The 17085-nt window shown below is 37.7% G+C and overlaps 2 protein-coding genes across 23 annotated transcripts in view; one reads left to right on the forward strand and one right to left on the reverse strand.

Moving 5' to 3' along the window:
- MAP2 (microtubule associated protein 2) overlaps positions 1-17085 on the forward strand; it is a 300424-nt gene that overhangs the window by 220838 nt on the left and 62501 nt on the right. For all 22 annotated transcript variants that reach the window (XM_066345316.1, XM_066345323.1, XM_066345324.1 and 19 more), the window contains one exon: positions 3532-3816. In XM_066345316.1, the coding sequence (XP_066201413.1) occupies positions 3555-3816 (262 nt within the window). In that variant the 5' untranslated portion in view covers positions 3532-3554. The remainder of the gene's footprint in view (positions 1-3531; positions 3817-17085) is intronic.
- The window catches only part of ACADL (acyl-CoA dehydrogenase long chain), a 711748-nt gene that overhangs the window by 210590 nt on the left and 484073 nt on the right, over positions 1-17085 (reverse strand). The gene's annotated exons all lie outside the window — the stretch shown is intronic.

The raw sequence follows: 17085 nt of genomic DNA on the forward strand, positions 1-17085 counted from the left end.
GAAAAGGCATTCCAAAAATGAACTCCTTAGTGTTTAATGTTTTAGAGTTCTGAATTCTTTCTTTTTAATCAATTAATTAAAATTAATTTTGTAAGAAGAAAGAGGTGGCTGCCCATGCTAATTTCAACTACTATCAGAGGCACAAAGTGAATATATAACCTAAAATGTATCATCTGACTTCCTGATGAGACCATTCAGATAATACTCCTTTAATGTATGCAGATTAATCAGATATATCTTTTTAATTTGTTGGGCTTTTGAAAAGTGCATAGTCTAACCATCTATTAATTGACAACCACCTTAGAAAATTTCAAGCTGGCATTACTCCAATAAAGATACTTTGACAAAAAATATGATTTGAAAGATTTCCTTCTGCTCTACTGAAAAGCTTCTGGAATCAAAGGAGACACTACTTGGCCACACTCACTTATATAATCACAATATGATATTATTAAAATACCAGCCACTGATGGTAAATTTCAATTAAATTCCTAAACAATGTTTTGGGGTCACAATTTCTCTCAACTTTTCAAAATGGTATTGTGACATAGTTAATAATCGATCACAGCTTCCTTTCATTATTTCCTCCCACTGTCTGTCTTGGAATGTTTATTCAGTCCCATGTATGTCTGAAGACAGATTTGCAAGTAACTCTTGCTATTGTATTTACCAAGTTATTAGGCTCCTGTTCCTATGCCAACAATCCTAGAAAACCTAATTAAAATATTTCATGTGTAATGACTGTGTTATAATGACAGATAGTATAACTATAATAACAATAACAAAGGTAGTAACTACTATTTTTTGAACATGCCAAGAACTTTGTTGATCACTTTATTCAGTTTAAAATGTGTAACAGACCAATAAACAAGGCATCATTAGAGTTTGCTGCACTTCATCCATGATGGGTATAGGATGTTTATTCACAAACTCTTCAGTATTTTAAAAGCTAAACTTTTTACATTTTGTTTAACTATGTTATTAGTGACTTGATTGGTTCAAGCATGGCCCCAGGTGCTGAGAATAGCTTAGTCTGAGCACGTCAGCTTCAAGCATTAAAAATAGTGCAGTACTTGCGCATCGGGTCCCAGGCGGGGTTGCCTGGCTATCCTGGTAGAGTGCACGCAGGAGTCTGCCTCATTATCTCCCCTCCTCTCACCTAAAAAACAAACAAACAACAAAAAACTAGAATAGGAACCCGAGGATAGCATCAAAATTCAGTAAAAAATAGACAGATGCTTCTTAGGATATAGTAGGAAACCTTACGATCTATACAGCTTAATTTATTTGGGTTTTATGTTATTGTGGATTTTTTTTGTTTTTGTTTTAGTGAGAGAGAGAAAGGACAGACAATGACAGAGGGAAGGGAAAGAGATGAGAAGGATCAACTCATAGTTGTAGCACCATAGTTTTTCATTGATTTCTTTCTCATATGTTCCTTGACCCGGGGACTCCAGCCAATCCAGTGACTCTTTGCTCAAGCCAGCAACCTTGGGCTTCAAGCCAGAGACTTTAGGGCTCAAGCCAGTGACCATAGGGTCATGTCTATGTTCCCATGCTCAGGCTGGTGACCTTGCACTCAAGCTGGTGAGCCTGCACTCAAGTTGGTGAGCCTGCACTAAAGCTGTTGACCTCGGGGTTTCAAACTTGGATTTCAAGGGAGACTTCCACTTGCACTTTAATCGGGATCTACCTGGCAATCCCATCTGGGGCTGATGCCTAAGTAGCAAGCTATTTTTAGTGCTTGAGGCTGATGCGCTCAAACCAAGCTATCCTCAGCATCCCAGGATGACGCTCTATCCACTGCACCACCACCTGGTCAGGCTACAGCTTAATTTTAAAGGTCTACCGGAAAGTTCTGTCCATTTTTGGAATAAAACAAAATACAAATTCTTCTGACTTAATTCATGTGGCACCCATCTTGAATATTTCCACACCAATCCTATCTTCCGAATATGGTCCGAAATGGTTTGCTGAGCTGAATTAAGCCTTTCTGTGATCTCCGATGTTGTCAGAAAAGTATCTTGCTCCAACATGGTCTTAACAACATCATCATCGATCAAAGATGGTCGCCCAGAACATGGCTTATCAGAAAGGTTGAAATCACCTGTTTCGAATTTTTCAAACCATCTTCTGCATGTCCTATCAGAAACTGTACCTTCACCAAACGCTTTCAATAAATTTCTACATGCTTCTGTACATTTCTTCCTTGTTGAAATTTGTAAAAATACAGTGGCGTAAATGAACTTTATCAGTAGCCATGGGTCCACTATCGCTTCACACATAAGACTAACGTGAATCAACTTTGTTTTAGTTAATTTGCTACGTCAGTATGTATACATTAAGTGATAAAAATAGAGAAGCACACATGCGCCAAATAAACATGTGCTTACGTGTCGAAACTTGTTGTGATAGAAACGGACAGAACTTTCCGATAGACCTTTTATTTGTTATGCTCCTAAACAGAGCATGGTAGAAAGAAGTGGATTTGTTTTAACATAATTTTTGTTTCCTTGTGTGAAGGCTTTTGCTTGAGTTGCTATTTTTTTTTAAAAAAAGGACAATATTCTTAGTTTCATCAGAGCCAGTTATTACATATGTCAGCACCCTTTGTGTGGGGACAATAGGCCATTAATGAGGTTACATTTTTGGCAGCAGCTTTCCAACATTGACTGATGACTCTCCTCTCTTCAACCACTTCATTAAACTTAGTGGCATCAGCCTAAAAGTGAAAGCCGTGTGATATCTACAGTTTATTTATTCAGATTTTACTGTAATTTACAGCTATGAAAGCACTGATATAACCAGTGGGGGTTTTTTTCCAGATCTAATTTGACATAGATGTAAACTAATGCCATAAGGTAGGATGTAGCCTAAAATTATATTTTCTATCCTTTCTCTATGTAAGATTTATATTATGAGAAAATGCCAGTATTTTTTTAATCTATAGATAGAGTTTAGGAAAGGTTACTGGAAAATTAAGTCAAAATTATTTTTTTAATTCACCTTACCTGGAAAAACATATCTGTTTCTGGTGTGAATTAAACACTTTTGAGATGAAAAACGATAATATAGAGGTTATTGTATTTTCTACGTTTCATGGAGATTTGTGTTTTTAAAATAGTACTTGCAGAAGTTAATCTACCGTTTCCCCTCAGCCCTTTTCTCACCTTTTTCTAGTCAATTTTCTCAAAGTGCAGGATTCATTGACTCTGCTGCACAGTTCACATCACATGTCAATGAAAGCTAGCTAAAATGTGTCCTTAAATGCCAAACACTAGTTTTTGTGTTTTTTTTAAGTGTATATGGATTGATGGAGATCTTATATTAAAAGAATAGATATACCAAAATAGATATGTAAAAATCAAAATCAAAGTGTTAACAATGGCTACCTCTTGATATTAAAGGTAGGTTATTGAAATGCATTTTTTATTGTTGCTGTTACCATAGCTAACCACTGGAGTTGCTACAGATTTGCTCTATCTTGGTTCTACAAAGTGATGGCTACTCTTTTTTCTCTTCCAATCACAGGAGAGGTCGCAGGGTGTTGAAGAATGGCAGATGAAAGGAAAGATGACGCCAAGGCACCTCACTGGACCTCAGGTCAGCTCACGGAGGCCTCTGCACACCCACATCCACCTGAGATTAAGGATCAAGGGGGGGCCGGAGAAGGACTTGTCAGAAGCGCCAATGGATTCCCATACAGGGAGGATGAAGAGGGCACCTTCGGAGAACATGGGTCACAGAGCACTTACTCAAATACCAAGGAGAATGGGATCAACGGAGAGCTGACCTCAGCTGACAGAGAAACAGCAGGTAACTAAAGGCTCTCTGGTCACCAGTGCCGGTTTGTGCTTTGAAGTCTGTTTAGTCTGAAAGTGAATTAACTTATAGCACTGATCCTCTTTCACGAATGCTAGGCCTGAAATTTTAGTCAGTCAGGGAAATAGACACAAAAAAGAGAGAGAAGTCATGGGAACTAGCTTGATGGTCTCCCAAATTGGTTGTATTCTCTATCTCATCTTCTTGTTTAGTTTTACCACTTAAATTTTAATAAACAAGTGGCTCAGTATATGTGTATTTTGCTAGTCACTGTCAGTGGTTTAATTCACTGAAAGAAAACACAAATAGTTTGCTATCAATTCTTTTGATGATATTGGACCTAAATACAACTGATTAATAAAAAGCATATTTACCTTTTAGAGCAGAAAAGAATGTAGACTCTAGCTCCCAGCCTTTAATAAAAAACAGAGAAAACAGAAAACAAAGAAAATGAACACACACTTGTACACAGGAGCCATTTTATACTTCCTCAGATAGCTTTTTAAGACATAGCATTCAGACACTTCAATGAAAACATACTATAATTTACTGTTAAGCCCTTCCTTCCAAAGTATAATTTCTACCAATAGCCCTCTTTATTCTATCATTGACAATATTGTCATTAATAAGATAATTATTTTATAGCTGTAATGACATAGAGAAACAATAGTTGACACTGTAATAGTCTTCAAAATTATTTTCATTTCTTTTGCAATTCAGAATTTAATGCATTTGAACACAGTAACTTGCAGAAGTGCCACTCCAAGAGTTGTAATTTAACTACAAGCAGTCAGAAAGGTTATGCTCCCTTCAAAATCATCCCTTACTTATTTAAACATTGGTTTTCCACCCATTAGTCAGCAACACATCGACTAAACACTGTACTCAAAAAATGTGTTTACATTTTAATGGGAAAATATGAAAGGCATTTCAAATGACTGGGTAGAAATTACATAAGTGTATAATGTAATGTTTTTTTAATCCACACATTCCACAAATTGCTGTTGAGCATTTTCTTTGTAGTACAAAATGTGTTAGCTTCTGTGCCAGGGTGTGCGAGGAGTGGTCTGAACTCCACAGAGCAGATGGCCTAGAAGTAGACATGAGACCTGTGCATAGAATTAACTCACATACCAAATACAGTGTGTTAAATACCACATGAGCAGTATAGAAAAATACAGTTGAACTAAAATTGTTTCTACTTAGGGCTAAAAGTTCCCAAGGTTTGTACAGAATTGTCTTGAGGTGCCATGCAAACATCACAGGGCCGAGACAAAGCATTTGAAATACTCAGAGGAAACACAGGGATTCTCCAGATCTGTCAAACACCACACAAACTATTAGCTCAAGACAATTCAAATTGCAACATTAGATCTCAATGCATTTCTTTTCAAGGTGTTATATCTTTGCAACATTGGGTTTTCAGCAGTCTCTGTGATAAAACCAAGTATCCTGCAGAAAGCCACATGGAAAAGGAAAAGAAGGGTGGTGTCCAATCTCATTCAAGAATTTGAGAAGCCGTGCAGTGCCTAACAGGCACGTTTGTCCCATTATTAAGAAACTGTTGTTAAGATGAAATAAAAATACTATTTTTACCTTTCATGGTTACATTGAGGATTAAATGAAATAGTAAAGTGTACAAAATAAATGGCTCGTGAAATAGTATCTAATTGTTATTATTATTGGTGGTAATGGTGGTGGTAGTAGCAGTGTCAACATAGACAACAGAACACTTTTTTGTGACAGGGACAAAGAGAGAGGGACAGATAGGGACAGATAGACAGGAAGGAGAGATGAGAAGTATCAATTCTTCACTGTGGCTCCTTAGTTGTTCACTGATTGCTTTCTCAAATGTGCCTTGACCTGAGGGCTACAGCAGAACGAGTGACCCTTTGCTCAAGCCAGTGACCTTGGGTTCAAGCCAGTGACCATGGGGTCATGTCTATGATCCCACGCTCAAGCCAGAGACCCAGCGCACAAGCATGCGACCTTGGGGTTTTGAACCTAGATCCTCTGTGTCCCAGTCCGATGCTCTATCCACAGCACCACTGCCTTGTCAGGCCAACAGAACATTCTCTTAATCCAGCGATTCTCAACCTATGGGTCGCGACCCCAGCGGGGTTGCCTAAAGCCATCAGAAAATACATAATGCATATCAGATATTTACATTCCGAATCATAACTGTAGCAAAATTACAGTTATGAAGTAGCCACCAAAATTATTTTTTGGTTTGGGGTCACCGCAACATGAGGAACTATATTGCGGGGTCACAGCATTAGAAAGGTTGAGAACCACTGTCTTAACCAAAGAATACTTTTCTAAAGACAAGTGTAGTACAAATAGTAGAGGCTGGGACTTGGGTTAGAAGCATTAACTAGGAACATTTTAAAGGGATCAATGCATGACAAGATGACATGTTAGAGCAAAAGGATTGTGGGGAAAGAAAGAGATAATATGATAGTTCAATGTTTTTCTCATCATCATATTCTGTAGCACTTGACATTATGCTGCAAGTACTCAATAAATGTGTGTTGTGTGAGTGAATAAATGTGTGTTGTGTGAGTGAATAAATGAATGAAAGAGTGAATAAATGCCAAAGAGAAAGGAAAGTTTTTTTTCAAGTTAATGGTAAAACCTATGGAAAAGTCTTCCTGTGTGCCTTGCACTCTCATCAGTTGACTCTCATGGATTATTATAGAAGTTTATAATACAAAACAAAACTCACTGTCGTTTAGTCAAGCTGTGGAGAACCAACCTTCATCACTATTTTATTTTTTCAATGGTTCTAATTAACTAGTTATGATCATCTGAAAAATCTGTTTGCCAGGTCAGTGTGTTCTCACCAGCTTGAGAAAATAATACAAATTAAAAGCAGACTAATAGATGTTTCTTTTAAATTATGGGTTTAGGAGCATCCAAAGTTAATTTTGAATTCAGCTCAATGTAGATCACATTAATTCTATATTACATTTGAGAGACTGATTATGAAACCTTCATACATATGTTCTTAGTGACAGAGTTGTGAACAGACAGCTGTGGGTTACCAGGGTGATGTGTTCAATTCAAAATATGGTATAATTTTAAACTAACTTCCCTTCAGAAATAACAGGCCAGGTATTGAATTATAAATTATCCATATGTGGGAAACTATGGGAAAAGAAAATGTAAAATATTGTCTCTTCATACCTACAGAGGATGTTCCAAGGATAAGTTAATGTGCAATTTAATTTCTTCCTAAACTGTAGCTTAATAAAATAATGTTTTATTATTGATGATTTATATGTAACTTTTACAAATTAAAAACAAAAATCATCCTTAGTAAAAGAAAGTGTTCTTAGATCTCAAATAGGGTTCTTAAAAATGTGTCCTTCAGTGATGGAGACTGATGTGAGCTGGCATATTTTGAGTTATTTTACAGAGAACCAGGGAGCTATATTCTACCCAACATTTTTCACGTTCACTTATAATCTATCAGTGGACTGCATTTCTCCCCTATGGAAGGTATTTCTCAGGACATTGTTAACGTGAATGAAGTATTTCAAGTATTATTAGGTTCTTAGCTATATGTGGTGTCCAGGCCATTACTGGTTTACTCTAAAGATCTTTCTTCCTAACTTCCCTTCTTTGTTTTTTTTTTTAATAAATTTTTATTAATGTTAATGGGATGACATTAATAAATCAGGGTACATATATTCAAAGAAAACATGTCTAGGTTATCCTGTCATTAAATTATGTTGCATACCCCTTGCCCAGAGTCAGATTGTCCTCCATCACCCTCTATCCAGTTCTCTGTGCCCCTCCCCCTCCCCCTAACTCTCTCCCTCCCTCCCTCCTGCGACCTCCCTCCCCCCACCCCTGGTAACCACCACACTCTTGTCCATGTCTCTTGGTCTCGTTTTTATGTTCCACCAATGTATGGAATGATGTAGTTCTTGTTTTTTTCTGATTTACTTATTTCACTAACTTCCCTTCTTTGTTCTCGTCCTCTCTTCACTTCACTTTTAGAAATAAATCCCCCCCACACCAATTGTTGTTTATTTGTATTCATCTCTATAAACAAGATCACATGATACATGAATCACAATAATCTGATCACCTCTCCCTGCTTCTTCCTTCCTTCATCAGTGTGGGCTCACTTCAACCTGAGGTCTTGCCTCATTCTCTCTCACCCACCTTTTTCAATGTTTACCTTCACATCTGGGCCATAATAATTTTTAATTTTTAAAGATGCAAGCCCATAGCCAGTTTATCTTTAATCTTGACTTGGGGTGGGAATGCCGGAAGGCAATAATTTTTTATATGACATGTCTTTACAGATTACTCATCTAGATTCTGTCCCCTTAGAATGTAAAGCTACACCTTAGAAAGGTAGATAAGAGTTATTTGCTCATCTGTTATAGCATAGCATTTGATACTTTAAGAATTTTTGTTATGTTTATTTATTCAAGTGTTCTTTTTGGAAAACATGCCACAGCATCTTTCAAAAAGAAATGAGAAAACATTGAGAGTCTAGCCCAGTGGTTCTCAAAGTGTTCGCCAGGGCACACTGGTGCGCCCTAGAAGATTTCCAGGTGCGTCCTATTGTATTTCAGAGAAATATGTGCCTGTTGGGGACCAAAAATCCAACAGGGTTTTTGGAGTTCAGATTTTTAGGGGACAGAGGTGTGGGGAATTGGCTATAAGCTGACAGTCTGCCCAACCCCCCACCTCACTTGCCTGATTAGGTTGCAAAAGGCTGTTAACCTGATTAGGTTGTGGTGCTGGATTGTTTACACTACCCCCATGTTCCCCAGAAAGACTGGAGGCAAGTTTCTTCTATCCTTTGTTTGGTGTAAAGTTAAGATGATATGTATGGTGGGGGGTTTGGATTGATGATTAAGCATAAAGAATTGTTTCTTGAAGCCTTTTGGATTTCTATAAAAGAAGAATATGTGGCAATATCTAACAAAGCTCTGAACATTTTAGTACAATTTTCAACATCCTATTTATGTGAATTAGAATTTTCTACCCTCAACAATTAAGAGTAAAAAGAGAGGAACTCTTCAATGTATTGATGAGGAAATGAGAGTTTGCCTTTCAAATATATGCCCAAACATTGAAGAAATCGCTAGGACACATCAGGCTCATATTTCTCATAAACACAAGAATGAAAAAACTTAACACATTCATGCTGGGACCTGCCAAATTTACTAAATCTTACTAAGAATCTATCTATATATATAAAAAGATAACTTTTTTTGTCATTTTTTAATTCTTTAACCCCTCTTTTTTTTTTACAAATTCTGAAAAGCATAACTCAAAACATATAACTAAAAATGTTTTTTAGTGTCAGAATAAATTTAATTTTGTCATATTTATGTCATTTAATTTCCATAAAAGCACGCTTGGACTTTATATTTTTTTTCTTTAATATTTAATTTAATTATTATAACATATTTCTCAGAAATTTGTATATAGTGCGCCTACAATTATTTGTAGGATTTTAAATGCACCCAGACTTCAAAAAGTTTGAGAACCACTGGTCTGGCCACTTAGGAATGTTATTGTTAAAATGAGACTAACGCCTCCATTTTTACATTGTTTTCCAAAGTGTAAATCAGAACAGAAAAGCTTATAATAAACCCTTCCTCTCTTTTTCACCTTATCTTTATTGAAGAAAGCAAGAAGAATGAATGTTGGTCCTCACAGAGTTCCAAATCTGAGTGAAAAAATTAGGAGCCTCGTCTTTAAGCTTCATACCTGAGGTGGGGCCCAAACTCCTGTTTGAGTCCATATTAAAAGAATATAAAGATAACGAGAAGGAACCAGTAAGATGGCCTTTTGCAGACCTCCTCTGTACAGGCTGAGTCCCCATTCGGGGTCGCATGACAACGGCCTCCCGCTGAACAGATGGTGCTCTTTCCACCACAGCGGACCACCAGTCAGACGGGCGCAGCCGGCAGCCCAGAGATCCATTACAGCCCCAGATGACATCCCTACTGCACAACCGCCACAGCCATGGCTGCCGCGCCTGACAGCAAATCCTAACTTTATTCTTGGTTTTCAGTATGAATGGAGAAAGCAAGGAGGCAATCTTGAGAAACTGATAGATGCCAAAACATTGAAGTATTTAATTGAAACCATGCATCCGCGATTTGGCCTGTGCTAAGGTGTAAAGCTTGAACACTAGTTAAGAAACACTAGGCGGAGTGTAGGTACCCGCTATCTCTTTGAGTTAATTAATGGAAAGACTAAGAGGCATTTCTTCAGCTAAGCACCTAATCCTGTTCCCCAAGAAAGCTTTGTTCCCTCAACATTTCTGGGACTTCAGTCCGGTCTCCTCGCAGCCGCCGCCGAGGCGGTGAGATCTGGACAGGCTCTTCCCGGTGCCCCGTGGGCTCTTCCAGGCCTCACTGACGGGGTTGCGCCTTCCAAAGCCGCGGTCTGCACGTCAACCTGCACATAACTCAGGCAGCCGCGTGAGGCGCATACTCAGACAGACAGGTTTATTGTTGCTGAAATGATAAGTCTAAGCTTGAAAACACACGATGGAAGAAAAGTTTGTTATCACTCCGAGCTTCCCTCTGTTTCCCTCTTCAATCCTAAGGATTGAGAACGAACCTTTTCTTACTTCTCCTATTTCCCTCTGCCAACATTGCCAGATTTGAGATTTACTAGTCAGAGCCCTCATCTCATTTAAAATACGGCGTATTGTATATATTAATTAATGTACACGGAGGAGATAGCACGGAGCCCTTTCTCCTCCAAATAAACTGAAGCCAGCCGCACCACCCCCCAAGGCAAATAAACAAGCTGGCCTAACAATACAAGAGGTTGCAGATTTTCTTCTCCTTGTTGCCATGCCAACCACTCATAGCTCCCCTTCCATTTCCCTGAGCTCCGCAGAGAGACGAGTGTGCAGAGCAGAGGTATTTAGCATTCAAGGGTGGATCTGCAGAAAAAACACCCGGCCTCACTGCGAAGCGGCTGGGCCTGGCGGCACCGATGGAGGAGGACAGAAAATGGGGACCTTTTCAGTGTTTTCCTGCAAAAGGTTAAGCGTCTGGGGCTAGAAAGAGTGAGAAAGACAAGAACTGATAGAAAAGGCAATTCCACGAGGTTTGTATTTGTCATGTTTGCTTTGTCCTATGTGGTCTCTATACCATTTGAATGAAGCAGATCTTAGCTTCAGTCATAATACATGGCTTGTCTTGTTGGTACTGAGAAGGGTCTGAGCCTGAGGGCTAGCTTATGTGGGTATTAAAATAAAGAACTGCATTTTTTACATTTGTTAAGGTGCGAGCTTGTATTTAGCAAGAATTGCTACCTAGAGCTTATAATGTCTTAGAAATTAGAGGAGAAGACAGGCAGCAGAACAAGTTGTTTGTTTAAATGTGCAGTTATAGGGTAGTTCTTCCTATAAAAACCTACCTCGTATCTATCTTTGCTTGCTCTGCAGCCGCAGTCTTAAAGAAGGATGCAGTTGTCTTAAGCCAGTAATTCTAAATCAGAATATAAGGGAAGTTGGTTTCTCTTGATCTCTTTTAATTAAACTTGTGACTCAACAAATTAAAACGTGATTTTACTCCTTGGAATTTGAACTGCCTACAAAAACCAAGTTGTGAAGAGGCTGTATCTAACACAATAGAATATGATATTTAAAAACTAAGATTAATTTGCATACACATTTACTCCCTTGTATGTTCTTCCAGAAAATTCCTCCCATGCACTTGCGGAAATGTCTCCTTTTTTTCACTGTCTTGTTTTGTGCTAAATGTCAGAACTACATACATCACAGGCGTTAAAGAAAAAAGTGTGTTATCATTCTCTTCCGTTCACTGACACTTTGAAAAATTATTACATTGAATTTGAATCTTAATCAGTCCAAAAGACTTGAGCCAAGAACAATTCAGACTTGTAAAGTTATTCTTTCTGGCTTGTTTTTAAATGTAAATGCAATTTAATTATCCTTGTATTTTTTTTTATTTGATCCTCCTTCCTGATCTTGTATTTTCTAAGACCTTATCAAATTTTCTCCTCTAATTTGCTGTCATGTTTTGTCATCATAATTTTCTTTTAATGTATTCCAATTTTGGAGATTTTTTAAATCTCCATTTAGAGAGGAATTCTAAAAAACATTTCATAAAATCTTTATTTGTATTGAGCAGGTGAAACTAATCATGAAAACAAATCTTTTTGGATTCATGTTGGATTGTCTTAAACCTTTGTTTTGATGAAGATTATGCACAGTTTTTATCTGTTACATTTCTAAGATTCTCTTCGCCCAAAAGATAAAAGAAAAAAAGAGGGAAAACCTTAATAGTAACTTGGAACATATAAATTGCTTTAATATCTTGAGTATATAGTCATCATCAACTATGTGTTGGTTTTTTTAAACTATGACATATATCATATATAGAGAGATTATATTGCTTGTATGTCCCCAAGAGAAACAGTACACCAAATATCACCTTGAGGGGTGGCTGTGGGTTTGATTTTACTGCTGTTGAGAGGTCAGTAGATTGGGAGTACCTAACTCCTCCCTCTCTCCACCCCAAGCTACTGAGATGAACCGACTCTTTCTGCTTCAGTAGATCAGGCGTTTTCCTCGTTCCCTCACACTCCACTGCTCCTCAGCCTATTCCATAAAGCACGTGCTTTGACTGTCAGGGGAATCTGGATATTCATATCAGGAACAGATGAACAGAACAACTGGTGCTGCACTGTAGATGTGGTGGTTTAAGCATGATCTGACTTGGCATCATGAGTCCTGAGGGGAAAAGAACACTGAACCAACTGCTCGCTGCCCGCTCGCTGGGTGGCTCGTCTCACAGAGTGACTCACCGTTAGGCCACACTCAGAGGAAGTACAGTTCAGAATCCACCAAGCTAATGAGCAAAGAAAGGGGGAAACATATCTCCTAGGCTCCTGTTGTATCTTTTAACAAATATGCAAAAAAGTCGATGGTTATTAGGGTGCATAAATGAGAGTTAAATGTCTGTCTGCTTTTATGACTGATTTCAGCATTACTCAAAACTGAAGACATTAGGCCAAATGGATAATAAGGGAGAAATCAAGATTCAGAAAACAATCATCTTTAATAGAGACAATTCAGATTCAGCAGTAAAAAATTAGGCTCAATATTTCTGGCCCAGATTTTCTGTTTGGAAACACAGGCCAAAGCCCAGCTGGGAAGGGAGCATCTCTGATTCTTGTATAAGAGACTCCAGCATGGTCAGTCCTCTGATTGAACTAACAGTCTTCTCTTCTGCCAAACAAGTTACATTTGCCCAAACCATCTCTTGTGGTTTCATTCATGTGTAGCATTGTCAAAGAAATGTCAGGAAAGCATTGGAAAGGGTACATAGTACAGGAGACGTTGTCAGGATCTATGATCAAAGGTACAGTGCTGGTGTTGATTTTATCCTCTCGAATGAATCGCTTCCTTTTCCAAACATCCTCATGTACCATGTTTATAATCTTGCTAATGGCATTAATCATATTGAACGTTTTACTGAGGTTATGTGTTACTTATTTTAATCCCCGTCAGGAAGTTATGTTAAGATGTAGTAGTTGCGCTTTGTTGATCTTCATGTTCCTTTTGGTATGGAATGCAATGCTTATTTTCTATAGTAGGTGACAATAAATGGTTCTTGAATTGACATAAAGAAGACAGAGGGTTAGTATCCATGTATCCATGTGCTGTTTTGAGAATGGAAATTACATAAATAGAATAGGGTTACAAAAATGACATCCCTGTGCGAACAATACACTTGTGGGAAAGGCTGTGTTAGAAAGGAATACTAGAAATAAAGAGGCGAACAGAGAAACTATGAGAGGAAGCTAAATTCAAAGTAAAAACTACAGAACTGAGGACTAAACCAGAAAGGAATGAAGTAGAAAGCATGAAATATTGTAGTGAAAAGAATGTCATGAAAGGGTATGGTGGAAGACATGGCATGGTCTGAAATGGGGTTGAAAGTTTGGAGTAAAGAAAATATATCTTTTGACTTAAGATAGAAGTAAGACCTCTAGTTAAAAATAATTTCTAGGTGATAAAAATTACTGAATTGGGAAAGATATGAAAATTTAGAATAAACGGTCAAGAAACATCTATAATATAACAGCTAAGAAACACATGAATACGGTACAATTTTCATGTTCATTCCTGCCAAATTGAGCCCAGTGCAATAGTTGGCCTCGATAGAAAACCCCATTGAAATGTCCTGCAGACAGATCCCTAAAGCGCATGTTCTTGGTGGCCCTCTGGCTATTAGGTAGGGCTTGCCTTCCTGTTTTAGTCAAAAGCTCAGAAATTTTATTTCTGACAAGTGGACAATCTAAATCTTAAAGTATTTTGATGTTCTAAGTCATAGACTTAATTATTCTTGTCCTTTAAAAGAATGTACCAGTATTGTTCAGAGAAGAAGTTATATATCCTATTTTTTAATTTCAGCCTGAATAAAATATCACCAATGTCTCTTTTTCTCTGCTTTTTCTTTGATTCTATATAAAAATTATTTGAAAGTGATAAGTTCTTAAATAATAAATAGCAATTTCCTACTGAATAACCGGGCTATTTATTCATTAACTTTAGGAAAAAGTGTTTGATTTCAATTAGATATACTTCTTGTTTCATTATTTTTTTAAATGATAGAAGTATATAATCTATAATTTTATTTTCTTTGGGACATATACAATGAAAGATGCTCTTATTTAAATTTTCTAATTCTAGTCATTAAGTATTTCAGAGGAAAAAAAAAGGATTTCTTTTTCTCCAAGGAGGAAAATAACAATAACAACAATAACGAAAATAACTACTATTACTTCCAGAAGCAATTTTAAAAATGAACCAATTCATTGGGTAATTTTTCTACTTGCTGTATTTTGTGTACTGCTGTCTTTCTCTCAAAGCCCAAATACATTTTTCTTTCTTTAAAAATTGGCTATTGGACAGTTATTTCATCAGTTTGAAAAATAGAGATTTATGACTAAAACTTGGGAAAGATTGGAAAAACTTGCTCTCCTCAGAGTTTTACTGAAACATAAATGCTGACCTAGGTAAAACTACCTTTTTTTTTTTAAAAAAGAATTTACTAAGTTGGCCTACCTCACAAAACATGTAAGATACTTCCTCAAGGCCACTCTCATCCAGTTTACATGTCTTGATTGTGTGAAGAAAGGAAACAAAGAGTTGAGTTTGAAGCAATTTCAAATGCCGCATTCAAAAGTCACATTTTAGAAGAGGAAGTTTAGTCAGTCAGGGTAACAATGAATCCTGTCCTCATGAAAATATCTGCCTACCAGCCTAAGAAAAATACGGTACTTAAAATGCTTTGTGAACCACGTTGAAATTGCACATATGATCTGAATGTGATGTTGAAAACACCATATATGAAATGTCAAAATTGTAATTTTGCTTAAAAAAAGATGTACGTACTGATTTACAAACTTATTTCATATATCGCATAGTAGATTAAATTTTCATTGCCATATTTTACTAAGAAAATGGAACAAAAATTTTTGAAACCTGATTTACCTTATCATAAAGTTATACATATCTCTTTCACAGGATTGTGTTTTTCATGCCAAATGAAGCTCTGTGTTGGTAGACATAATATATATAGCTTATGGTGATAGTGACATCTGCCTATTTGAGACCTCCTTTAAGAAAAATTATGAAGCAAATGGAACTTGCCTTGACCAACTTTCCATTGCCTTCCTGAATCTCATGTCTTCATTTTCTTCAGGTTGTCAGCAGTAGTGTAAAACAACCTCGGATGCCTAAGCTCCCACCCTCCATCCCATTGCAAAGTCCAGTTACCTTGTCACATGTCACCCTACTTACCTAGACAGCATCTCATTCTTACATGTTTCTCAACTCTGCTGCTCCATCAAAATCGGCCCACCTATCCTTTTCTGCAGGGCTCCTACAGTAGGGCCATGGGAGCTATTGCAACGATGAGTCACAGTTTTATGTGTTCTAGACACCATTTGTATTCTTCTGTAGCCTCAATGCCTTTGAATAAAAGTCAGTACGTTGACAGTTTTAAGTATGGTATAGATGGCACCCGCAATCTGCAAGTGTTTCTACGGGTGTGCTTGGTGGTAATGAGACCTAGGATACAGAAAAGAAATGTAGATTGAAATGTGTATGAGCCACTGAGTCAGTCCTGTCCTCATAGCCCCTTGATAGTGTAATGTGTTTAAGAGTTAATGCAGAAGACAATCTAATGTCTCACAAGTTTACAAGGAGTAGTCCGATTGTAATGATTTGACAAGATGCAAAAATGAACATTTCCAAGCTCTAAAAGTATTATAAATTCCCCTTGTGCCTTAAGAATTGTATTCAATTTATAGAATTACAGCAATTTGAAATTTTCAGTGGGGAAATACCCCAAGAAACTTCCCTTTATCAAATTAAGATCAATAAAATATTACCACAAAGGCCCTGGCCGGTTGGCTCAGTGGTGGAGCATCGGCCTGGCGTGCAGGAGTCCCGGGTTCGATTCCCAGCCAGGGCACACAGGAGAAGCGCCCATCTGCTTCTCCACCCCTCCCCCTCTCCTTCTTCTCTGTCTTTCTCTTCCCCTCCCGCAGCCGAGGCTCCATTGGAGCAGAGATGGCCCGGGCGCTGGGGATGGCTCCTTGGCCTCTGCCCCAGGCGCTAGAGTGGCTCTGGTCACAACAGAGAGACGCCCCGGTGGGGCAGAGTGTCGCCCCCTGGTGGGCGTGTCGGGTGGATCCCCGTCCCGTCCGGCGCATGCGGGAGTCTGTCTGACTGTCTCTCCCCGTTTCCAGCTTCAGAAAAATACAAGAAAAAAAAAATTACCACATGACTTAATAACTGTTTGATTTGTAGGCTACAAACAATATAAATAGGCACACATTACTACATGGTGAGAAAACCACCATCAGCAAAACCTTTAACTAGAATATGATAAAATAAAGCTAGACTATATTCACCTACTATATTTGTTCTGCTTAAATGGTGTTTTTTTCCTGTTTCCAGCTGGAACCTTGAAGTTAGAAGCCAAATTTTCTAGTAGGTACTATTTATGCTCTGTACTTTGCTTTTTAAATTACATTTGACTCCATTATATAGTATCCTTAACTTGTGGTACCCTTGTGCTGATAGTCATCTTAATTTATTACACCTTTCTCGCTCGACTAAATTTAAACGCTAAGCAGATATTGTTCAAACTCTAAAAACTTCATTTGAGTAAGTAAATTTGCCAGTCTAAATAAATTGTGAATTTGAGCACATAGATTGAGGTAGGGGGA

Source organism: Saccopteryx leptura, chromosome 7 (assembly GCF_036850995.1).
Source record: "Saccopteryx leptura isolate mSacLep1 chromosome 7, mSacLep1_pri_phased_curated, whole genome shotgun sequence".
Lineage (NCBI taxonomy): Eukaryota > Metazoa > Chordata > Mammalia > Chiroptera > Emballonuridae > Saccopteryx > Saccopteryx leptura.